This window comes from Lynx canadensis, chromosome B1 (genome assembly GCF_007474595.2).
Source record: "Lynx canadensis isolate LIC74 chromosome B1, mLynCan4.pri.v2, whole genome shotgun sequence".
In the NCBI taxonomy this organism is placed as follows: Eukaryota; Metazoa; Chordata; class Mammalia; order Carnivora; family Felidae; genus Lynx; species Lynx canadensis.
In genome coordinates, this window is record NC_044306.2 from 74,676,102 (window position 1) to 74,702,384 (window position 26,283).

At 44.9% G+C, this 26,283-nt stretch overlaps 1 protein-coding gene across 2 annotated transcripts in view; it reads right to left on the minus strand.

The window, feature by feature from the left end:
- Positions 1–24,802, minus strand: part of FHDC1 (FH2 domain containing 1) — a 42,342-nt gene extending 17,540 nt beyond the window's left edge. Inside the window, exons 1-6 of one of the 2 annotated variants that reach the window (XM_030312899.1) lie at positions 24,740–24,802; positions 18,162–18,784; positions 8,972–9,033; positions 8,215–8,317; positions 2,113–2,198; positions 1,925–2,025 (exon numbers count right to left, since the gene is read on the minus strand). In XM_030312899.1, the coding sequence (XP_030168759.1) occupies positions 1,925–2,025; positions 2,113–2,198; positions 8,215–8,317; positions 8,972–9,033; positions 18,162–18,647 (838 nt within the window). In that variant the 5' untranslated portion in view covers positions 18,648–18,784; positions 24,740–24,802. Of the gene's footprint in view, positions 1–1,924; positions 2,026–2,112; positions 2,199–8,214; positions 8,318–8,971; positions 9,034–18,161; positions 18,785–23,225; positions 23,330–24,739 lie in introns of those variants that run through there. The other variant, XM_030312898.1, reaches the window with a different exon arrangement.
- Positions 24,803–26,283: the final 1,481 nt, after the last annotated feature.

A 26,283-nucleotide genomic window follows, 5' to 3' on the forward strand; every position in this document is an offset into this window, starting at 1 on the left:
TTCCGGCAAAGCAGGTCCTGGACACCGGGGGCCAGAGGGTGGGAGGAAAAATGCAGCTGGCCTAGGCGCCCAGGCTTTGAGCAGGAGCCAGCACCCACATGCAGACACTACACACTGCATAGTCACAGAGAGCTGACCTGGGAGAGGAACAAGAGCAAGCTGCAAGCAGCAAGGCTTACTCTGAAGCTTGGGATGAAAGAAACCTTCTTCTACAGGAGGATAATATGCTCACTGATGGATTAATTGGCTAATTAATTGACTAATTAATCAATTAATCACTTAGGGAGGAAAGTAAATGGAAATAAACCTTAATTGTCATCCCAGGTAATATCTCATTTCCCTTTTTAGGGTGTAGCAGATCTAGGCGCTTGCACTTCTAATTTCAATTGAATAGTTTTTATTTATTTTTTTTTAATTTTTATTTATTTATTTTTTACCGTTTTATTTATTTTTGAGACAGAGAGAGACAGAGCATGAACGGGGGAGGGTCACAGAGAGAGGGAGACACAGAATCGGAAGCAGGCTCCAGGCTCTGAGCCATCAGCCCAGAGCCCCACGCGGGGCTCGAACTCACGGACCGCGAGATCGTGACCTGAGCTGAAGTCGGACGCTTAACCGACTGAGCCACCCAGGCGCCCCAGCAATTGAATAGTTTTTAAAAATAAGCTTATACCGGGGCTCCTGGGTGGGTCAGTCGGTTAAGCGTCCGACTTGCACTCAGGTCACGATCCTGCACTTCATGGGTTCAAGCCCTGTGTCAGTCTCTGTGCTGACAGCTCAGAGCCTGGGGCCTGCTTCAGATTCTGTGACTCCCTCTCTCTCTGCCTCCCCCCTCCGCCCCACCCCGCTTGCACTCTGTCTCCCAAAAAGAAATAAACATTAAAAAAAAAAAAATTTAAAGAATTATTAAAAAAAAAAAAAAAAAAAAAAAGCTAATACCAAGCTGGTGCAGCCACTGTGGGAAACAGTACAAGGTTCCTCAAAAACTCAAAAATAGAATTACTATATGATCTGGTAATTCCACTACTGGGTATTTACCCCAAATATATGAAAACACTAATTCAAAGGGATACATGCACCCCTATGTTTACAGCAGCATTATTTACGATAGCCAAAATATGCAAGCAACCCAAGTGTCCACTGACTGATGAATGGATAAAGAAAACATAGTGTATACATACATATATATATATATATATATATATATATATATATACAACGGAACATTAATCAACTATAAAAAACAATGAAATCTTGTCATTGGCAACAATATGCATGGATCTAGAGGATATAATGCTAAGTGAAATAAGTCAGAGAAAGACAAATACCACATGATTTCACTCATATGTGGAATGGAAGAAACAAAAACAGAGAAAAAGAGACAAACAAGAAAACAGACTTAATTATAGAGAACAAACTGGTGTTTACCAGAGGGGAGGTAGGTGGGGGGATGGGAGGAAGAGGTGATAGGGATTACGGAGTGCACTTGTCATGATGAACACCGAGTGATGAATAGAATTGTTGAACACTACATTGCACACCTGAAACTAAGATAATACTGTACATTAAGCACACTGGAATTAAAAAAGTAAATGAATTTGGAAAAATTAAGAGAAGAATGCTTACTAAAAAGAATAAATATTTGGGGTGCCTGGGTGGCTCAATCGGTTAAGCATCCGACTTCAGCTCAGGTCATGATCTCACGGTTCGTGAGTTCGAGCCCCGCATTGGACTCTGTGCTGGCAGCTCAGAGCCTGGAGCCTGCTTCGATTCTGTCTCCCTCTATCTCTGCCCCTCCCCCACTTGCACTCTGTCCTCCTCGGTCTCTCAAAAACGAGTAAGAAAAGAATAAGTATTAAAATAAAATAAACTGCTACCAAAATTAATAAAAACAAATTACACGAAGCATCACGTATTCACTTACCTTTTGTAGCAGTTCTTAGAATTGTTATGTCTGTGTATAGAGAAGAACAAGAAGGTAAAAATTCCTTCTTTAGCACCATGGCTTCAATCCGAAGTGAATAGCTGAAAAATAAAAAGTAAAACTGTAGAATCTTATGTCATTAATTTTAAAACCTTACTCTGAAAAGAAGAGTGATGGATTATCCTTACTTTGGCACCTGAATCAAGTAGTGCAGAAAGGAATCTGCCAGCGACAGCTTGGACACATCTCCACTAAATGTTTTTAATTTCTTTATCTAAAAGACAAATGGAAAAGAAGGCAGACAAAAAAATAACTTACGATTAAAAGGTAACATTATTTTAAATTTCATCTTAAAATTCCTTTAAGAAAATGAGACTTCAGTGCTCAATTCAAATCAAAAATGTAGGCCCAAGAAAAGACAGAAAAGGAAATCACCACATCTACTGTGTTGTTTTTTGAAAGAAGATAAACCAAACAAATCAGAAAGAGAAGAGTTGTGTCACGTTTGTGGGTATAAACAATCCCAATCAAACCACAGAACCGGAGCCACAGGAATCCTCAGGGAGGTTACTAAAGGGTCAGATCTAAGGATGAAAATTTTCTGTAAAGTTATAATCTGGAAGGGAGATCACTGGGAGAAGACAGAAAAGACTGGGTTATCATTATAACATGGTCCTCTAAGTTCTTAATGAAAAAATCTTAATATTTTGGGTATTCTGGATATAAAATATTCTGACTGGGTAAGTGCTAACCGACCTTGCTGTGGCCCAAGTCCCTCTCCACAAGAATAACTTTATAGGAAGGGGATACTGTGTGCTGAGGCCACTACACGCTGGCCCTCCAGAAGGAAGGTAAAAAGGAAAATGGCTTAAGCAGCTGAGGTCAAGGTCAAGACTTCCCCCTATGAAAAAAATCAAGTAATAAAACAATATATACAGTCAGATCCCATTTCTATAAATTTTTTAAAAAGCGTCCACTATGCCCCCCCCTACCTTCCATGTACACACCTTATACACAGGCAAAAGACTAAAAAGGGCCACTTACACGGGTGATAGGATTAAGGCGACTATTGTTTTCTTCTGCTGCTCATTTTTATTTTCTCACATCTACAATGAACATGCATTACTCTTGTAAAACATTAAACTCAACTAAAAGTTATTCCTTCAACCATAGCAAAGAAAAACAAAAGAGTTCTGACATGGGAACATAGCCAAACAGCTAGCAGGTGGGGATGGAAGCAAAGAGAGAGTTCTCAAACTGCATCAGAGCAAGTCAATGCCTTCCTCACATAGAAAACGGGACCCACCCAGTGGAAGAAACTCTTTTACGTCCCCTGTAGTAGTATAGCATCTTCCAACAAAAATACTTTACGGTAAGTAGAACCTTGGGGCTACTTTTAAGTAGACGGCCTATCTCTGCAGCTAACTGTTGCCAATAAACACCTACCATCTTTCAGGACTCTTTATAAAGCTTACTACTCTCTTCCATCCCCTGGGTTATGGGGGGTCCCATAAAAATAACATGATGTCTCTGTCTCTTGGAAAATAGGAAACGACAATTCCAAAACACAGGGGAGGGAAAATCTGCAAAGATCCACAAGCTGAAGTAGCTACATCAACTACCTGAAAATTCAAAACGTAATAGTGCAGACTCACTGGTGGTTAAGACTGCGATTTTTTTGGTTTTTGGTTTTTTTTCCCCAACGGGCAGAAAATAGCCATTTATCAAACTGCATTCTTTCCCCTACCTTTAGGGCCCCAAAGTGAATTTACCATTTTTAGCCATAGTCAGTTTAAGGGCAGACGGAATCTCTGGTTTAGCTAAACCCAAACCAGTGCCGGGCTGAACTGAGAAAGCCACAGGATGAATCCTGATCCCTTGTGAACTAGAGTTTGGCGGTTCACTATATATGGGCAGGGGCAGATTGAGGTTGTACCTTTTGTAAGACCATCTACGCAGCATGTGCAAAGCTTCTGAAAACAGCACAATTTTCTGTCTAAAACATAGGAATAGGTCATGCTAAATCAACTTGGTAGATATTTCTATTAAACATGTGCTCAACTCTAACTGAACAATGATTAATCTCCTTCACTTGTATAAAGAGCTAAAAAAATGTTTACGGATTTCAAGAGAATGGTGATGGAAAGATAGTCCTGAATTTAAGTGCCATGTATACAGTTCTTAGGTCCATTTCAAAATGAGCCTCATGTTCATTAAGAGGGATTATCGTACCTTCGCAGTGGTAGGGAGGTAAAAGAGAGGTGAACAAACCCTATAATTATTGTGCATTCTCGTCATCGTCAAACAGCATTTATCAAACATTGTTAGGCATAATTTTGTTGGCTGAGCCAAGTGACTCTCATTATGACCTGGCTGTGCCCGGTTTCTGTCCTAATAGCAAACAGCATGCTCCTTAAGACTCACACATTCCAAAGGGCAGACCTCCTTCATCCCATCTAATTCCACTCACATGGCCTTGAAATAGCAACATTTCCCACCAACAAACTCACCCAACAGAAGACCTTGGGGCTTCCCCCCTGTCATTCATTCCCCTCCCAGGGGCAGAGTCAGCAAAGAAGGTAGGGATGAAGTGATGAAAATGTCAAAGGACGCAACCAACCTGATGCCAGAGAGAACAGAAAATCTCTACCACCTTCCCGCCCTTTTTCCTTGACAGTGATGCAGGGATGGGGCACCAGCCCTGACACAGGGAAGGGCTTGCAGGCTGGGTCAGGGCTCCCTTCCACCGTCCTCCCTGCTCCTACACAAGCCTCTTCCCTGTCCCCTCTCTGGGCACAGGAATACTTTTCAGGACAAAGAACCCACTCCCACTGCTTTTATTTCTGGGTCTACCCTCTTCCTCTGCAAGTTTCAACTACGAGTTTAAGGCGAGATGAACAAACAACGCCAGATAAAAGATTTGTGGTGAAGGGCAGAGAGATCCTGAAAACAAATTAACCTTCTGCTGGCTTGTCAGCTGAGAATGCGGGACAGAAAAGGGCTGTTTCCGCTCGTATTTTCAACATGCTGATAAGATTACGGTATCATTGAAGTGACACTCACGCTGGTCCTCTGTGAAAGTAGGGGCGATGAAAAGGCTGGGAAGCCAGTGCGGTGCAAGGCGGGGTCTTGAGAACCTTTGCCCTTCCTTCCTCAAAGGGAGGCAGTGGAGCGCAGCAGAAGGAACTGTTGTGGGCTCAAATCGCGCGCAAATCCACCTTCCTCAACGGCTTATCAACTATGTGCCACTAGACGGGCTCTGGCTAACTTGTGTGAGCCTCAGTTTCCCCTCTGTAAAATGAGGAGTATCTTACAATGTTGCCAGGAGAATTAAATGAAAGAGACACACTAAATAATCCCAGCTATGGTTTAGTGACTTTCTATGTGCGAGGCACTGGGCTACGTACGCACTTGAGCACATTATCTCGCTCGACTGGATTTTGCCCTGCCCAGTGCCTGGAACATGGGGACACTCAATAAATGTTTAGTCCCTTCTTGTGCAAAAAACGAGCACAGAACGTTACACCACAGACTTAGCAACATGCAGTTACGCAGACACTTGTGCATTTATTAACATATTTCTGCCACATTCCTAAACCTCTCTCATTTGGCACTGACTCCCTCTTGGCCTCATCCCCATCCTCCACCCTCCACCAAGACTCTGGGGTCGGCCCTGGTCCGGGTGGTGCCAGAGGCCATGCAGCACTCACAACAAGGCCTTGCAGGGGGCACTGGTCATGAGGTGGCTTCAGCTTTCCCCAAGACTCCCCTGGCCAGGCCAGTGCAGAGCCCCAGAGTGGGTTAGGGAGGGGCGCCAAGATGCCCCGGGGGACTGTCAGGGTGTTCCTGCTGAAGGAAGCTCCCAGTTGAGTGTGGAGGGTGTGGTGAACTGAAGCCAAGAGTCAGTAATGTAAACAAGAAGGAGTGTGACCAAGCTTGTCGGATATTCAGACTGAGGATGACCCTGCAGAGGAGGGAGAAGCAGCTGCAGCCTGGCTCAGTGGCTGGGACGCCTGTCGGGATCCCAGGGCGGTGTTTCATCCCAGCAGGACACTGTCTCCGGGGTCAGCTAATTGTCTGGGGGTGAGTGAAAGCCTCAGGACTCAGGGCAGCGCCTGGGTGGGTTTTAGTCATCTTGCCCTTAACATCCCCCCCACCACACATTTGAATTATATCCCACACACAACTCAAAAAGCAGGGTTCTTTTAAACACGAGAGGTTTGACAGCTACGCTGCTCCTCTGAAAAATCCCAGAGTCTTCCACAGCCTTTGCATTCTCTAATCACCTCTGAATTTAAAATTAGAAATGAAGACATTAAGAAAACTGTACTTAATCTGCCAGCTCTTCATGGCACAAAGCTGGCAGTCTCCCCCATGCCTAACCTCCATTTAGTTGGAAACTCAGAGCTTTTTAGAGCATATTCACATGTACTATCAAATCTGATCCTCACTTAAATAAACGATGAGGTCAGTTAGGAGTGGGAACCAGAACAGCCCTAAGGAGGAGGCATGAAAAAAGCCCAAGCAGGAGTAAGATTTTGAGACCAACGCAATCCTTTTAAAATTCAAATTAATTAAATCCTATCCATCCTCATTAAAGGTTTTTGGGACTCTCATTCTTTACATTAAAAAAAAAAGAAAAAGAAAAAGACTAAGGACTGTTTAGCAGATAAGATCCAGGGTAAATTATGATTTAATGTACCTTCCCTTCAGGACTTTAAGACCCTCCACTAACATTAATAAATGCTGTTAATTAATCTTAGCTTAGGGGCACCTGGGTGGCTCAGTCGGTTAAGTGTCCGACTTCGGCTCAGGTCATGATCTCACAGTTTGTGGGTTCGAGCCCCGCATGGGGCTCTGTGCTACCAGCTCAGAGCCTGGAGCCTGCTTCGGATTCTATGTCTCCCTCTCTCTCTGCCCCCTCCCCTGCTCATTCCCTCTCTTTCTCTCTCTCTCTCTCTCTCAAAAATAAATAATAAAGATTAAAAAAAATTTAAAAAAAATTAATCTTAGCTTAGATAAATTACACTTAATTTACAAACAGAAAACCTGACATAGAAAGAGAGGTTCAGGTTACCAAATACACCTAGAATATCCAGTTACCTCGTAAGACCCTCAAGCTGGCATTGTGAGTTTATCACTGATCGATATAAAAGAAAAAGCACAGATATATACTTCTCTTGTTATCAATGGCACTAAAGTCGAATTCCATAAATTATGTCTGGGAAGAAGAGAGGGATGCGGGAGGAGGAAGCAGTGGTATGTGTAGAAAGGATCACTTACACTTTTTACTTTAAGATTCTGTATTATTCAAATGTTTACAAGCACATGTATTCATGTGATTTCTTACTGAAGTTTTTCAGGGTCCCCTTCTTCAAAAATAATCGGCGACATGACAATGTTATAAACTGTTTTTTTCTATCAAGCTCCTAACCATTCAACAGTTCAGTTAATTCAGTCCAAAAAAAAGATCAATAACTTTATATGGTAGTACCATATTGCTATCACAGCAATTTTCACCTTTTAGTCAATTAGACATTTATTAACAGTTTACCTACCTCTCCAAAATTTTAGAGCATATCCATCCCAAAGCGGTTTTGTTTTACTTTTTTGTTTAAAAAGTGTATGCATTTATAAAATAACCTGGGTACAGCCTAGGCAAAAACCATCACTGGAAGATGGAAAAGGAAACCATAGTTCATATTCAGGTCCCACGTGCCGAGTACCACATCCAGCGCATAGCTAGGCTTTCAGCATCCTGACAATCCAGCGAGGCAAGCACCATCATCCTCTCTGCATAGGTGTGGAAACTGAGTTCACTGCAGTTAGGAAACTTGCAAGGGTACAGCTCCAGTTTAAACCTAGATTCCCGGGGCGCCTGGGTGGCGCAGTCGGTTAAGCGTCCGACTTCAGCCAGGTCACGATCTCGCGGTCCGGGAGTTCGAGCCCCGCGTCGGGCTCTGGGCTGATGGCTCGGAGCCTGGAGCCTGTTTCCGATTCTGTGTCTCCCTCTCTCTCTGCCCCTCCCCCGTTCATGCTCTGTCTCTCTCTGTCCCAAAAATAAATAAACGTTGAAAAAAAAAAATAAAAAAAAAAAATAAAAAAATAAACCTAGATTCCCTAACTCCACAACTTACACTCCCTCTCTTAGGTGACTTTTTACTTTTAGGTGAGAAAACTCTGGCTCTGAGTAGCAGAGTCCCCTTCCCATGTGAGTTTTGACACTCTGAAAAATGTTAAGGTTTTATCATCACTCCTAACATCTAAAATTCATGTGCCAAATTCCTTACCTCCTCTGACTCTGGCAAAAGCTTAAGAAATTCTCGCAGCGTCTCTGATCCATAATGTTCACTCTTTCCTTGATGAATATCTTCTACGATGGACTGAGGAGACCTTGAAAAGACAATTAATCAGATTCCATTTCACATTTGCTGAAGTGCCAAAGAAACACAAGCCAGTGGAAATTAAAACAAATCACCTCCACCCTCCTGCCATCCCGCCTTCTTCCCAGTCTGAGGGACATGCTGCGTCAGTGATCACAAGAGCCCCACTGCCAGGGAAAGCAGGGATGTTGACACGCTCTTCACCCAGAAGCCCATCCTTGGGCATCCCAGAAAGGCAGCAACCACTGGGGGTCTTCTCTGGGTGAAGAAAAGCAATCCCCTTTGGTCACATGGAAACCTGGCGAGCCTTTCCTTTCCACTTTAGAACACTGGCATTTAACCACTGTTGACTCACCAGTCCAACTTCCACTCGAGGGGCAACACTACAGATGAATTTATAAATTCCCTGACATGACAGGCTTGAACAGACACCCCTAGGCAACTCTCCCTGTACTTCAAGCCACTAGGTTCTGTTTTCATGCAAGAAAACAGCAGAGAATGACAGACACTCGGGTACTCATCACACCATGTATCTAACAAGGATATACAAGTATGAGGAATGACTTTTGCTTTTATTAGAAGCTGAATTTCAGCTCAGCCACACCCAGACTGATGCTGACAGTGTGGATGAGACTAAAGTTGCAAATATGTGCAAAAACCTTACTTCTTAAATTGCTTAAGAAATATCCCAATGTTCATGCTCCGTTTTGCATCCAAGATAGTAATCTGGAAAAAAATAGACACACGTAAGACTAGTAAAGTACAAATAAAAAGAGTTGGAGGAAAGGAGAGAATTAAAACCTATCAAAATACAACACTAATTTATAAGAGAATAACTTCCAATATGTAAACCTGGTGATTAATCGATATACCTAATGCAGTTTTGCAAACATTAAAATATTATCATCTCTCCAAATTTTCTGCAATGATATATTTCCTTGACTATAATAACTATACATACCTATTTTATTTTTAATTTTTTTAATGTTTATTTATTTTTGATAGAACACAAGGTGGGGAGAAGAGAGAGAGGGAGACACAGAATCTGAAGCAGGCTCCAGGCTCTGAGCTGTCAGCACAGAGCCTGACATGGGGCTCCAACCCAAAGACCATGAGATCATGACCTGAGCTGAAGTCGGTCGCCCAACAAACTGAGCCACCCCAGGCACCCTGTACATATCTATTTTAATCTTATATAACTTTTTTTAAAGTTTTAAAATGTTTACTTATTTTTGAGAGAGAGAGAGAGAGAGAGAGAGAGAGAGAGAGAGAGAGAGAGAGAGAGATGGGGAGAAAGGGAGATACAGAATATGAAGCAGGCTCCAGGCTCCGAGCTGTCAGCCCAGAGCCCAACACGGGGCTCGAACCCACAAGCAGTGATATCATGATCTGAGCTGAATTCAGATGCTCAATCGACTAAACCACCCAGGTGCCCCTCTTACATGACTTTTAATGAATAATGTATATTAAAATTTGTTTAATTTAGCAATTTCCTCTTAGAATAACTAACAGCCTGCATTTAAAAGCCCAAATTTGACAAGAGCACACTGTATACATTGTATGTTAGCTAACTTGACAATAAATTATATTTAAAAAAAAAGAAAGAAAGAAAAAAGAAAGAGAAAAAAAATAATAAAAGCCCAAATTTGAAAAACAGGTGTCTTAGCATAGCAAGATCATATGAAATTTAAACTAAGAAAGTAAAAAAATAACTGAAGATATTGCAGAGTCCCAACCCTGATTTAGGGATATAGAAGGACCAATACTGTTATTTTCAGAAATGTAATAAAATTAATTTTTTTCAAAAAGAAAAATTTCTTTTCATTGAAAAAGAATATATATGTCCAATAGCCCTTTCAGGAGGAGGTAAGAAAGTCTTCTAAATTTTATTTACTCAAAATTTATCAAGGAAAATTCTTGTGCTGTCTTTCACCAAGTCTAAGATGCATGTTAACATCTCTGAAATCAGGAGGTATCTTACAGTGTATGGCGCCTTTGAGTTAATGAAATGCGGTGCTATTCTAATGTACTGTCAAAACCCAGATTTTGGCTGCAATAGGTTTTAGCTGTCCAAAATCAGTAATTGGGCAGGGTTTTATCAGACTAGAAATTAGAACCCTTTTTGGACAGTGGGGTGGATGTTGTTATTATAAACAGAAGTTTTTCTTTCTCTGGCAGCAAATATACAAGAGGCGTGGAGGCAAGATAGCCTTAAAACTGCTGCAATTTTTTTCATCTGGTTTTTGGTAAAGGGAGACTAGCTAAAACAGGAATGTTGTTATAATTCTCTTCCTTTCCAAATGTATGTGATTCATTGTGAACAAAAGAGAATCAGGTTTCAGATTAAATTCCTGGTCTCTGGGCCTGCTTCTAAGTTTATAAGCAGCAGCAAGAACTGTTAACCCAATTTAATGGCACTTCCTGGCTATAAGGTTAAATTTTTACAAGAGTATGGCTGCCTCCTTTTGAAGACTAATCTTAAACAATCACATTATTTACTATCCTAGGGGTTTACTTTATGTTCACGCAATCACCTGCCAGCCATAAAATAAACTCCCAAGCAATCAGGACAGGCTCCTTATTGGACTACTACCCAAGGACTACAGTTCAAGTTCAGTGTGAAGGTAGGGAAGAAGAGGGGGGAAGAGAGGGAGAGAATAAAACCTGTCAAACTTAACACCCTTTAATGAGGAAAGCCCACACCAGACAGAGGAATCTAAATTCAGTAAGACAGAAAACTATGTCTTATTATAATTCATAAATTAAAAAGCCCCAAGTAAGAACACGTATACTGACACAGTGACAGACATTTCCAAAGAACTTCCTCAGCACACACTTCTTGCTCCCAACTCCAATCTCCACCCTTAACCCTCTGATGTTCTGTGCCCTTGACGGATTCACAGCTACTGCTGCTGGAAGTGACAGAGAAATTACTCTTATTGTTCCTATCTGACAAATAAGGAAACCGAGCCTCAGAGATGTCATTTTTTATACTTTCCCCAAAGCAACACAAGAACTGAAATGCTAGCCTGGGTCTCTCTGGTTCCTTTTCTCTCTAGTTCCTGTGAGTTTTAACACTGCTGAGGATACAGGAATATTAGAGAAGTGGCAATGTTCCCCCACAGCCTCGGGCGGGTATCCACATTGGGATGTTCCTCCAGGAATGGGGGCAGATCTACAGAAAGCCATCCACAGGGCCTGGCCAGGTTCCCTGGAGACTCCAGAGCTGTCTGTGGGGGATGATGGAGAGAAATCGTGTTCTCACAGCTGACACAGCCTCCAGGAGCTGCTGTCATACTTGACACAGAGCAGCCACAGCCTGGGGCAGCGACTGTCTCCACCGCTTGAAGCAAACCTTCTGAAACTGGTCGCTAATTTAAGACAATTCAGCAACAGTCCTAAGAAAAACCTGGGCTGGCCATCACAGAGCACCTTCCAGGGAACACAACAGGAAAATGAGACAACTGGCTGCCTTCCAGGGACAGTCCCATTCTCTCCTGGCATCCTCAGATTTGCCTAGTGCACAATCTGGCTCTCTCTCACAGGTTATCATATCCGATCCTTCTAAAGGAGTGTTATAAAAGTGTCTGTTAAAGTGCTTTAAAGTGCTTTAAAGCAGGTTATCATTTCACCTGTAAATTAGCTTATCTTACTTCCCAAAGGTTTGCCACCTCAGAGCTGGGCAATTCAGGAACCCCATGCGTGTGGGACTGGGTGGTGTTTTGGAAGCATCCAGAGCAGTGGACTTGCTGGCTGCACAGGCTGAGACAGACAGCCTCAGGAACAAGGATTCCCTCCCTGCCTACCAGTTCCAGTTGAAGGTAATCTACTTTTCTGAACACTGCAGGACACGGAGGCAGGACCCGGACAGAAGTCAGGGCCTGTCTTAGCAGGTGCAGCCAGTGTACTGTAGAGCTCAGGGGCTTTCCCATGAAAGGCGCACTCAAGAGTTAAGCCAGCCCTGGTGAACAAGGGGCTCACCTCGTGCCACCCCGAGGACTTCCCACCAGGATGTGAGGTGGCCCTGCTAGGGGAACAGGCTCCCCACAGACTGCCAGGGTGGCCCGGGGGGCTCCGCCACCCTGAGGCACTGAGACTGCATGCAGCACTCAGTAAAGGGTGTGATTGGCTGTACCGCTCCTCTCGTGCAAACCTCCAGATAAGTGCTCCTACCTCCTCCCACAATTCTTGTTTTGTTTATTTAGAGGGGGAGAGAGAGAGAGAGAGAGAGAGAGAGAGAGAGAGAGAGAGAGAGAGAGATCCCATGCACAGGGGAGGGGCAAAGACGGAGGGAGACAAAGAGAATCCCAAGCAGGCTCAGTGCTGTCCGCGCAGAGCCCAACATGGGGCTCGAACTTACGAACCGTGAGATCATGACCTGAGGCCAAATCAAGTGTCAGGATGCTTAATCAAGGCGCCCCCCACCCCTCTACAATTCTTGCACTTTTATCTACTACCAACTACTACAAAATCTGCCTCCCCTGTTCTTTAAAGAGAAGAAATAGCTTTTCGTTTTTAGTTGTGGTAAAATACACGTAACATTTACCATCTTAACCATTTTTCTTTTCAAGTAATCTCTATACCCAACATGGGACTCAAACTCACAACCCCGAGATTAAGAGTTGCAGGCTCTACTGAATGAACCAGCCTGGAGGCCCCCATCTTAACCATTTTTAAACGGTCAGTATCATCAACTGCCTTCACACTGTTGTGCACCCATCACCACCACATCCACAGAACTCTTCCCATCTTGCAAAATTGCAACTCTGTACCCATTAAATCGTAACTCCCCATTTCCTCCTTCCTTCAGCCTCTGGCAATCACCTTTCTACTTGCTGTCTCTATAAATTGGACCATTCTGGGTACTTTACATTAAGTAGAATCATACAGCATTTGTCCTTTTGTGAATGGTTTATTTCACTTAACATAATATCTTCAAGGTGGAAGAAGAAATTTTTAAGCCACTTTTGTTTCAATATGTCCAAGAGGGCTTCCTTGACTACTTTAAGTACCACTAAATGGTGTTTATTTCAATGCCATGTCAAATTCTGAAAAGCAAAATTTTAAAAATCTTCCTGTATCCTCTACAGATGTAGCTTTTGGTTTCTGAGGTTTTTTATGTGTACTTTTCCAGCCCAGGTTTGGGGAAAAATATAAAAACCTAAGTTTTTTTTTTTTTTTCTTCTTTCAAATGTATTTCAAATACTCATCTAGTTCTGTAGTTCTGGATTGAGCATGTCCCAGAATTCTAGAACTTACTGGGATCATAACAAAAATTGAGAAATAACTGATAACCTGAATGAGTGTGAGAGAATAAGATATTTCTTCTCAGAAACTTAGAAAAAGCAATCTTCCTTCCATCCTCTCTTCCTCTTTCTCTTTTTCTAGTGAGTGATTTCATTTATTTCTTACATAGTATTATTAATTACTGTTAATTGTAAAGATTAATTCAGGGGCACCTGGGTGAATCGGTCAGGTTAAGCGTCTGACTTCAGCTCAAGTCATGATCTCAAGGTTCATGAGTTCAAGCCCCGCATAGGGCTCTGTGCTGACAGCTCAGAGCCTGAAGCATGCTTTGGATTCTGTGTCTCCCTCTTTCTCTGTCCCTCCCTGCCTCCCTCTCTCTCTCTTAAAAATAAACATTAAAAAAATTTTTTAATGTAAATATTACTACAGACATCATATTGTGTTCCAACATTTGTATCTTCTTTTCTTTTTTTTATTTCACTTTATTGACGTATACTTGACAAATAAAATTGTAAGATATTTAAAGTGTGCATCATGCTTATAATGATATATGTAAACATGGTAGAAGGACTCCCCCATCTATCACCTCCCATATTTATCTCTTTTTTCTCTTCTTTGGAGAAAGGCATTTAAGTTCCACTCTCTTAGCAAATTTCAGTTATACAACACAATGTTATCAACTGTAGTCACTGTATTACATCCTCGGGCCTCATTCATCTTGTGTTTTCTTTGTCAGTCCCAATTCTGATGTATCATATGGACAAAGACTCCCTTTGGATCCTTGGTTCAGTTCTGCCAGCTCAGTTACCTTTAATTTCCTTTGGAAGATACCACTTGGCCAAGACGGTCCCTTCCCTTAAGAGCATTTCATATTCTAGAGGGAGGCAGGTACAGACCCAACTAACCAGTGTGAGTGAGACTCTGAGGGGGCTGGGGAGCCACAGTAACAGATGGACAGGGAACACCTCAGGGAAGAGGTCAGTGAACTCCAAAAAGAAGGTGGAGCTTGAGCTGACTCTTGTTATTATTATCTCCAGTAATATATTTTTGTTATTTCTAATTACTTTATTATAGTTTAATTATTACCCTAACATTTGTAGCTTCCTGAAGTTAATTTATAGGTAACAGAGATACAAGGATAGCAATATTTCATAACCTCCTCCTCCACGTACTAAATGTTTTCATTTACTATTTTGAGTGTTGTTCTTCCTAAATTCAGCCATTCCTGAACCCAGCTCTTCCTTATCTTCTAGCAACTTCTTTCTTTGGAGTATAATGGAACTTATTTGTAATGCTTTATGCGCCCTTTGAAGTAGCAGTCAACCACATAATGGCAGGCCATTTCTGTAGGAGGTTATTTCACATATTTCAAGGGGACATTATCTGATCTCTGGCATGTCTGAACCTCCAGAATTATGGCCTGTGTAGTGGCGGGTTGGGATGCCATGTTTCCAGGCTCAGGATGGGTCCCTCTGCCAAGCCTGCTGTTCAGGGTATTGTCCATTCCACACAGACAGGTGGTGACAACTATTACGTTTAACCCTGGGCTCCACTTACTACCAAGTAAATCGGAAGACTTATTATCGGGCCTTGTAGAAACTATAACTCTGCTGAGTTGTAATTTCTTTAGAAGAAAATCTAATGGGGGAAGAAAATAGCATGTACTGTAGTCTTTTACTGAAAATTTTAAAAAGTATATATACTTCTAGCCATGTTGGAGATAGCATGAAAAATTGAAAATAATTCTGGATAACCCTCTGTTATATGACAGTATTACCTAATACACTTAAATCCTTCTACCTAACTACTTATCCTATCTGAGTACTAAAGAGTTGGAGAGTTATATTATCTTATGACTACACAGTCATGGTGATTTAATTTTTCTTTCTAGCGACTCTCAGCTTAGGACCTACAAGTATTAAAAGTAAAAATACTTGCACACCCGTGTTCATAGCAGCACATTCACAAGAGCCAAAAGGTGGAGCAACCCAAATAGCCATCGATGGATGACCAGATAAACAAAACGTGGTATCTACGTACAATGGAATATCATTCAGCCTTAAAATTCTGACATATACTGGAACATGGAGAAGCCTTAAGGACATTATGCAAAGTAAACTGTTACCAAAAGACAAATACCACATGATTCCATTTAAAAACGGTTAAGATGGGGGCGCCTGGGTGGCTCAGTCGGTTAAGCATCCGACTTCAGCTCAGGTCATCATCTCACGGTTCATGGGTTCAAGACCCGCGTCGGGCTCTGTGCTGACAGCTCAGAGCCTGGAGCCTGCTTCGGATTCTGTGTCTGCCTTTCTCTCTGCCCCTCCCCTGCTTGTACTCTCTCTCTCTCTCAAAAATAAATAAAACACTAAAAAAATTTTTTAAATGGTTAAGATGGTAAATGTAATATGTATTTTATCACAATTAAAAATAATTTTAACAATAATCATTATTATTTAATTTTAGTTACTTTCTAAGTGAAAGCAAAAAAAAAAAAAAAAGTAAAAATGTATCTAGGGTGAGGGGGTGGAGGGGGATGAGGGGAAAGACTTTTTATTCCTGAATTTTAGATGCGGCCTAGAGATTGACATTTCTGCTCCTGCTGTAGTTCAGAAAAGATGCCATACTCCCTGCTGTTTCCCTCCCTAAGTGGTTCTTAACCCCTCTTGAGTTTGCAGACATAAAGCTGCAAGTTCCTTGAAGCCCCTCAAACCATCATTTGGCAAAATAAAGGTCTCCAATTTATAAAGGATGTCACCCATTCCAACCTGGGAGGTGCCTTCCCAGGAACCTGGTGAGCTAGACCCCCTTCCGTCTGTTAGAGGTGGTATCCTGAGACATGTGCTCCACTTCCACATGTGCCCACCCGCTCCCTCCTTCACAGTCACTGGCATTCAGTAAAGAGAACTAGGAAACAATGGTGAGAAATGCCCCACTGTACAATAAGAAGTCTCTGCTGGAAGCTGGGGCAAAGGCCAGGGTACTAAGGAAGTGACTTCTTGCTCTTTCCAATACTGAAAGGATACGCTAAGAAATAAAAGGGCTTCACATAAAGGGAAGAAGCAGGGAAAGTCTATGCTCAGCAGGGGAGGGCGCTAGGGACAGTCCTGAAGACTTCCTGTCAAATTTACTTTACACACTTAATTCCAATCCCAGCATTTCCACATTTTATAATTAATCGACTCTTGGCTATTTCAACAGAGGACCATACCACCAAGTTCAAGGACCCCCAAGTGAATTCGTGGAGAGAAGAAATTCATACGCTCCTGAGACACACAGAGAAAAGAGGTCAAGACTGTCAACTCAGGAATTCAATCATGCAGAGAGATGTGACTCCATCCCAGAGCCCTGCCTACTCTCTTACCTGATCCACTCCATCTTTGACCTATTTCTTCTGTTCCTGTAGAACAGATTTTAAAAATCATACATTTGGGGGCACCTGGGGGGCTCAGTCAGTTAAGCGTCCGACTTCGGCTCGGGTCATGATCTCATGGCTGGCTTATGGATTCAAACCCCACATCGGGCTTTGTGCTGACAGCTCAGGTCCTAGGTCTGGAGCCTGCTTCCGAATCCGTGTCTCCCTCCTTCTCTGTCCCTCCCCTTCTCACACTCTGTCTCTCTCAAAAGTAGACAAACATTAAATAAATAAATAAATAAATAAATAAATAAATAAATAAATAAATAAAACAAATAGAAATAATACATTTGTTGCCCCTCCCCCCCCCTTTTTCTTTTCGGTGGGCAACATTCTTTCCTTTCAATCTCTGGTTTCCTCATGACTCCTGCTAGCAAGTGGAGGAGGTTTCTCAATTTACTTTGTTTCTAAACAATACTTTCAAATGCAATTTTTAATTCAGTTTCTATAATGTATATGTATGGTAATCAATAGTTCTGAAGCCATGCTTTTGGTGAACTTCTTATAACCTGTTAGCTTTATTCTCAGTATAAGACATTTATTGTTCACTGGAAATATGCTTCCTAGAAAATCCATCTAAAAACTAGCTTTATGCACTGAGCTTTCTGGAAATTTCTATTCCACAGTGGCCATAGTTGAATTCAGAGCCATAGTTTAATTCAAGACTAACTCACAACACTTAGGGAAGGAAAACTAGAGGCATAGTTTTTATTGCAATAGGGGTAAAATCTTAAGGATGTAGAGTAGTTAACGGTGTATTTAACAAAAGGCATTTTGTCTCAGAAAGTTCCTGTTAATCTTAGTTAACTGAGTTCGGGAACTCCGGTTTTTGTTCCGACAGAGACTACTAATATGGACTTGAGCAGAACTGCCCCACCAGGGGAAACCACAGCAGATGTGTTGGAGACAGGGCAGTGCTGAGAGGCCAAAGGACGATGGCCCCAGATAGCATGTTCTCAGCGTGAGGTCATACTCCACCGGGATGTCTGGGAGGATGTGGCATGCATGCTTCTTACACTTTTTTGCTAGTCAGCTCAAGCTCATCGCATAAAGCCCTTTCTACATTTCCAGAGCACATTCGCTTGCATTATTGTATTTGCGAGTGATTCAGCAAGTTCTGAAATGTACACAGCGTTCCAAACACAAAACAATGCAGCATGCGGAGGATCATCCCTCCCGGATCCGTTCTTACCTCTTCCTTAGGGTCTCTGAAGGATGAGTTTAAAGTTCCTCCTCTCCTAGAAAGGGAAGGTTTGGTGGTGTCTTCTTGCTGCCCAAAGAGCTCCTCGATGGTCTTTGTATCGATCTGGTAGTGATGCTGCTGCCTGGCCGCCAAAGTCCAGATGTTGGTTTTGCCACGAACTTGCTCCTCCGGAATGGTTTTCCAAAAAAAGTTTCTCATCCGCTTTTTCTTACCCAGGTGGCTGTAGCCGTTCACGTGAGAAGCCGGGGGTAGTCCTGGAGGGGGAGGTGGGACTGGAGGCACCCCGGGGAGTGGAGGAGGGGGTGGAGGAGGGGGAGAGGGCAGAAAACCCTCCCCTGAGTATGGACATGGTGGAGGTGGAGGGGGTGGAGGTGGTGGGGGTGGGGGGGTTTGCCCGATCATGAATCCAGCTGCCGAGGCGACATTCCCATTTTCTTTATCGCTGACCAAGGAGACACAATTCATAACATGCATAGTACTGTTGCCTTCTAAGGAGATAATTTCTTGACCTTGGGGAAGCAGACACAAACATCAAACTTGTGTCATACTTTTTCACCCGCTAGTCTGCTGCCAGAGAAAAAGGCAACTGTGTTGTGTGTCATCTTCCAAACCTACAAAGATAAAACAACTTTAAATCAGTACAGGAAAACCTGTGAATACCAGCTCTTCCCTCCAGAGCCTAGTGCCAGTCCTCGTCGAGTGGCTGGGTATTACAATCATCCAAAAGAGCATTAAAAGAGACTAATACTTTTCTAAATGTGAACCAAACAAATTTTACCTCCTGGAAATGCTGCCAAAGCAGAAGCAACAAATCAACTTGGAAACCTTCCGCTCATCAATCAAAGACATACATATTTATTGGGAACCTGCTCACTATAGGTTCAGCAAGTACTGGTCACTTTATGAATAAACTACTTGTTCACTAACTGGCTCATTTTCTTTGGGCAATGGATACCCAACCCCTAGGGAAATTACCCAAATGGCTGAAGCATTAGGTATTAGTGTATGATCCTGCCTTTCACCAGTATGGACATGTCCCCTACCAATCACTTGGTCAAAGGGCATACTCTGCCTTGCATGTAATAGGCAGGGCATCTGGAGATGATAAAATAGTGACCAAACTCATTCCCCCGGAGTCAGGGGCCACCAAGTCCCTGCTCCACTTGGTGATGGGGCTTCCCCACAAATAGAGGAAAAAAACACTAAATGTAAAGATTAAAGGTTGTGGCTCTAATCAAGCAGCACTGCTTACATTTTAGACAAATCACTTCGCCTCACTAGACTTCAGTTTTGTCATTTGTAAAATTAGGAGGTTGGGATCCATTACATGACCTCTCCCATTGCTTCCAATGTTCTCATTTCAGATTCTAATTAAGCCACTCTTAGGAAACAATCAGAACTTCTTGCCAACCTCTTCTGCTTCTTCTGTGACATTATTAGCAAAGAAGACATATACACACGAGGATATGCTGTCCGTATCATACCTGCCATGTCGACCCCTTATCCACAGTCACTGACTAATTTTAGTAGCTTGTGTTTTTATTGACCTTTAAATGTTTGTTTTTGGTATTGAGTTGTTATGGACCTGATATGAAAACAGAGGTCAAAACAACTACATTTCTTCAGAGATGAGGACTGGTTCACTGAGGATGTAGGGACCCTTATGAAGTGAGCACCCCAACTATGTGGGCATGTAAAAAGGACCGTTTCCTCCAGGTCATAAAGGGCCACAGGGAAAGGCTTTTTTAGACTGGCCTTCTGAGTGTAATTATCCTTTTACAACATCATTGTCAGAGCTCACACTTACAGACACACATTGGTCAAACAACACTGGATTACGTAGGAGTGATCTGTCTGATAGCACTAATTCAAATATTTCAGATACTTTACACAGAACCATGTACAAGAGGCAGCATTGCCTTGGGAATAAGAGTGGAGAGTTCAGAATAGATTTTTCCCCCTCAGATCTCAGTTCTGCTATTTGTTTGAGCAACCCAAGGTTATTTGATCTACATCTCAGTATCCTCGTCTATAATATAAAGATATACTGTTTCATCGGTTTGCATAAGAATAAATGAGCTACTACATGTACCAAGATGCCTGGGTACCATAGTTAGCTAGTATTAACAATAACCAGTATCATATGTCCATATGATTTCTCTTCACTTTCACACATTTTCTTCAAAATATGTATTGGGTTTAATAGATAAAATGCTAAGTTACTTCTGGCTGCTAGAAAAATACCTTTAGTAGTCCCATTCTTTGCTTTCTAAGTTACTGGGTTTGTCCTTTTTCAATACTCAGTGAGTATATATCATCTCTAAATTACAAGAACAAATGTTTTTATAAAACATTTGAATACTTAACTTTTTAAAACTGTGTATGGGTAAAAGATGGCACCGCCAGCTACTAATTGGATTTTTTAAATGCCGTTTTAACCATTTATAAGTGTACATCAGTGACATTAAGCACTTTCAAAGCGTTGTGTAGCCATCATCACTAGATAATTTTTTAGAAAGTAAAACTGAAATTATTTACCCAAGCCAACTTACAGCTCACTTGAGATGCAACTGGCTTTTAAAAGGAGTTTTCATAATTATCATTAGGGGCATAACTAGGCTGTTTTCATAGTTGGCACCCCTTAAGCAAATGACTCATTGTCAATTACAGTTTATAGTTATATTTGAACTCTTCTGTTTTCAAGACTGTACAGGTAATCTTGGCAGTTTATCCTTACATATTTTCAAATACTTCTGTACATAAAATATCTCATGTATTGAAGAGCTGCTAATCCTCCAATTCACCTCCAACTGCAGATATGCTGACTCGATTATAGATTACTCAAGAATAGGTGATCACCTTAAAAAGTCTCCATCCTAGAAAGCAATAACTCACTCAGTGCTGCGTAAGTATATATACAGATATACCGTTAAACCTCACACAGCAAATACAGAGATACTAAGAGTAAGAAAGACCATACACTTGGTCCTGCACCAGCACTGCTTGCTAACACTAAAGCTCTGAAGGATGCAAGTCTTTCTGAGTCTTGCGCATTGCACAGAAGTACCAGATAAAAGCTTATCAAAGTAAAAAGTGACAGGTGTTAGTCATGCATTGGCATAATTCTAACCACTGCCCCATCTTGAGAAAGAATGTTATTTTCAAAAGTTAAAGGAACAAAATAAAATTTACAACACTGTTGCTGGTATGCTGTCTGGCTAATTTTTTCCCAGGGTAACAAATAAGGATCCTAGGCCCCCAACAGCTTCTAATGAATAAATTCTCCAGCAATGATTAGCTTAGATGCTAATGCTTTTACTACTGGCTTCAATAGGGCTTTGATAGGGCCTTCCCTTTGGCTGGGATTTCCAATGTCAAAGAGACATTGGAAAAAGAGTACAGACAGACATTCTAACCCTTTCCACAGTCTCATCAGGCAGTAAAACAGAGGATACACAAAGAACATTTGATTTACTAGGGTACTGTCCAGAGTAAAGATGCAAACACATGCTCTCCAAATATGCTAGAACACAGGTATTGCGGGAGCCTTAAACCCACTGCTGTTTCTCACAGCTGCCAATTGCCAACAGGGACAATGGAATTAGCCTTGGCTCTGTCTGGAAAGTGTCAAGTGTCCCATCGATCTCTCCAGGGCAGATAGAGACAGGTTTGTATTTAACATGTCACCTACAGGTTGGGGACCTCAGCAGCAGGGAGGGCAGCTGCTAAGGCTGACAAATGCCCAGCCCTGAGTAAAATGTAGGGCTGTCACTGTAAGGCTCTGAAGATAACTCTTCAAGTCCCCTGAGTGCTAATCATGACCCATCAGGGGTGTGCCTGAGTGATGGACCCTCAAGGGAGGCGGTAGCTCCGTGGAGCATCTTTTAACCATGTGAATTTTCAATAGGGGGATTCTGGGACCATGTCTTTAGCTGCTCAGAAAGCAAAACGTCTTAGAATGTGAATGTTCATAAGGGTCTTCAACAAAGCCCTCTGGCCCAACAGCAAGCATTGCTTTGCTCTTGGTGTTCTCTTAAAGGGAGTGAGTGGGAGGGAAGAAGAGAGAAAATGTACATTTCATTTCACAGCATATTTAGGAGGAAAACATGTTCCTGAAAGTCAGTTCAGAGCTCAGGGTTTTCCTCAAAGAGGGTTAGTGGGGCCCTATTGCTCAGCACCTCACTCACCCTCTAGGTCAACAATAATCAAAAGTAAACCAGCCAAGGAAAACCCTCCAGGAAACCTTTCCCCTTCATTCCTGATTTGTGTCACAGATGAGGTGGGAGCAGGAAGGGCTGGCCCACACCCTTCTGATGACAAACGGGGCAGAGTAGGCCAGGTTTGGAGAGAAGACGAACACTCAGCCCTATTTAATCTGGGGAAGAAGAAAGAGTAGGGAGAGTACGAGCGATTCTAAAATACGGAATTTTTGCTCTCACTCCACTAATTCATTGGGAAAGGCTCCTCCCCGACCACCTATCTCTCAAAACCTTTCTTGATTATTAAACACAGAATGTCAACCACGCAGTCAAATCAGAGCTGGCAACATCCAACCCTTCACCTCGGCACTCCAGCCTGCAGTGAAAGAACCCAAGACTGTTTGCAGTCAGCGTGTTTAATCTGCAGCACAACATAAACACTTCACAGATGCCCCTGAGCGCAACACCCGGAGAGCAGAGAAAGAACGCTTGTTGTTCGAATGTGCTTTTTCAATTTCTCTCAACGTCCCAAAACCAAGAAAAAAAGCAAACGAGCGCCAAAGATGCTCATGAGAGAGGGAGGGGAGGAAGCGCTCGCCACTCATTCCAGGAAGACAACTATGGGTCAGTAGAGGGGGGTCACAGACGGCCGAACAGTAGGGCAATTTCTGTGCAAACAGATGTTTGAACACTGCCGGGTCCTGAAGAAATTCGGCGTGGGGGACACCGGCGGCACGATTTCTTTCGCGAGGTCTAGACACACAGTAGCTTTCCAGGTCTCTGCACCGCCGAGCGGTCCACCGAGTCCTTCCGCCCCCAGCCCCGAGTCCTGCGTCCCGCCCCAGCCACTCACCAAAACGGCCCCGGCTCGGCCGCACAGAAGGCTCGGGGGCGCCGCGTCCGCCGAATCCCTGGGGAGCGCGTTGAGGCGCCAGCGGCCGCAGGAGGGACGCGGGAGGGAGGTCCCGCGGCCGCGCACGAGCCCCGGGCGGCGTCTTTATCTGGACCGCTGCAGGAGCGGCGGTGGGGGAGCGGGCGGCGGTGGGGGAGCGGGCGCCGGTGCGCCGCGGAGATAGACTGCCACACGGCCGCGCAAGCTCGCCGGCGACCTCTGCGGCGGGGCGAGGGCGCGCTCCAGGGAGACGCAAGTGCCGGGCGTGTGGGAACCAGCGGGGCCGAAAGGGCCGACGCCGGGGAAGGGCTGGACCCTCCTCCCGGGAGCGCCGAGCGTTCGCCGGTCTTCGGGCAGAAGCGACTGGAGGGGCCGCCGCACCAGCTCGCCGCTCCCGCGGCCCCAGAGGCCGGCTGGCCGGGGCGTGCAAGGGGGAGGTGGGGGGGGGGGGTCTCTCGGCCCCGCCCCCTCGCCTGGAGGGCCCGGGCTTTAGGGTCCGCCCCCCGGCCCCGCGCCGATCCCAGGGTACCCGCCCCTCCACCCAGCAGCTGCACAAAGCTCCAGAAAGCCGGGAGGGGTGGGGAGGCTAACTAGGGGAGGTGTCTCAGTGTTTGAAGCAAAGCCGGCGGCGGGGGTCGGGGGGGGGGGTCTCCTGGTTCGCAAACGCGAGCTCCACCCAGTCCTCGAACCTTTGCGGTGACACCTCCCCCACGTCCGGGGTCCGGATCCCGGGCGCAGGGTAGAAAGCCCTGGCGGCCGCACTGCAAATCACCAGATGGGAGCCGGGAAGAGACGACGGAAAAAATGTAGAGGAGAGACTCCTGGTGTTTGGTCAGAGGATTAAACCGAGAGCCCGCGGTCCTCGAGCTAGGGGCATCGCAGCGGCTGGAGCTGACTCACCAGCCCACCCGCTTCCTCCCCAAACTTCAAAGCTCAGGGCGCAATTTGTAACCTGAACTTCGCACGGCCAGGACAAGTGTGCAAGTGCAAGAGCCGTCTTGTCCTCAGTCCGCATCACCCGGACGCGGTCCTCGCCACCCCGCACCCACTGTCCGGAGGGCCAAGTCGTGGCTCCCCGCTGGCCGGTTGCGCGCTCTAGGACCGGGCGGGGATCAAGCGGGGGGCACAGTTTATCCAAAAGTCTTAGCAGCTAAAACTAAATTAGCCAGGTCCAACCCGGAGGCGGCCCGTGACCTAGCTCGTTCTCTAGACGCGGGTCCAGGCCAGCCCGTCTTATCCTCAAAGAGGCCGATCGCTGTCCTCTAGCGCAAGCACCAAAGTCACTCGGGTGGGTGTGGAGGGAGCGCAAACCTCCCCAGCCTTCCCACTGAGGCTCGAAGGCAGCCGAGACTTGGCGCCGCAGCCCCGGGTCCTGGCTGATCCTCCACCTTGGCCCTACAGAATCGGGAAGTGTCTGGGACCCGATGCCCCCGAGCAGCGGTCACCCCTGCCTCAGCCGTCCGGCTCCCACTCACCGGCGGCCGGTTCTCCGCGCGCGCGCTCCTCGCTCCCCGCCGCTGTCTCCAGCACCAACGCTTCTTCCCGGGTCTCTGCAGCCGGGGCGGCCCGGGACCGCGAGGGGGCAGGGCGGCGCGGGGCGGGGCTCAGGCGCTGCCTCAGGTAACAATGCCGCAGTCCGGGCTGCTCCCAGCGCCAGCCGCAAAGCGCAACACGCCCTTTCCTGCTCGGCCCCTTCCCTCCTCCCACCCTCCGAGCGCCACCGTCGGCGCTGCGGTGCTCACCTTCACCTACGCGGGGCCCTGGGGGCCTGGAAGCCGCCACCCCGCACGCTGCTCCCCGCACCCGAAAGCCCCCGAGGGAAGTAGGGGCGGCGAGAAACCGACAAGTACGGAGTGTAAAGAAGTGTCGGGTGTCCTGGAGTAACCAGCAAGGGGAGGTGCCAAGCCGCTTCTGAGCCCGCAAGTGCTTTCCACAAAGCAGCCTCTGCCGCAACCTCCCCGGCACCCTCTGCGCACACGCACTCTCCTGCACGCACACACTCCACGCGCGCGCGCACACACACACAGACACGCGCGCGCGCGCGCCAGTCCACCCTCTGCCCCCGTGCTTGTTTCTCCCTGGAGCACAAGACAGCATTTGGGTGAACTGTCGCAGCCCTTAAAACCGAATCCCGGTTGAGCCGGAGCTACCCAAAGGTCAGCTCTTCCGTAGAGTCTGTAGGTTTGTTACCTTTTTATATCTATATAATCTCCTCAGTGATGATGGTAACAGGAATCTTTCAGCTATACTTAAGCAAAGCAAAGTCCAGTGCAAGCCAGATCGCCTGAACGGACGCTGTCTGGGAAAGACTCCTCACAGGAAGAAACCCGGGACAGTTTAATCGTTTTTTTTTTTTTTTTTTTTCAAAGTAACTTGTGACTCCAGCCAGTGAGAAACATAGTCAAAAGATCCTGGGCAAGTCCGGCCCATCGGAAATCAGGTGGGGAGGTGCCCTGTGTGAGGATGAAGTCATCCTTACCTCTGACTTTGTGATCCCAGATAACAGACCGCACAGCCCTGCCAGCCTCTGGTGCCTCATGACTTCTGACTCTCCACCCTGGTCTTCAACCCCTGAACTCCCACGACAGAATTCCCGACCTCCATATGGATGGAAAAAGTGAAGCTATTAGGGCAAAAACAAAGCAAAACAAAAAACAAATTCCATGCCAGGCAAGAGCCCATATATCAGTCATTGAACAGGCTTATACTACACGTGAGGGGTAGGTCCAACCAAGCCCACAGAAAATCTCAAGGAGTGGGAATGTAATAAAAGGGAAAGCCCCATGCTCAGGACGATAATATTAATCCCAAAGGAACAGCGACTGTACAGGCAAAAGCTGAATTATAGAGTATCAAAATCGAGGAGCCGAATGGTATCTTCTCCTTTTCTTTTATGTGGGCCTGGCCAGATGAGGGGTCTACACCCGCTGAACACTTCCCACTCTTCAAGCACCCCCCCCACCCCCCCAACCCCCCAACCTGGGCTTTACCCACACTGTACTAAGTGTGCACTTTAAAA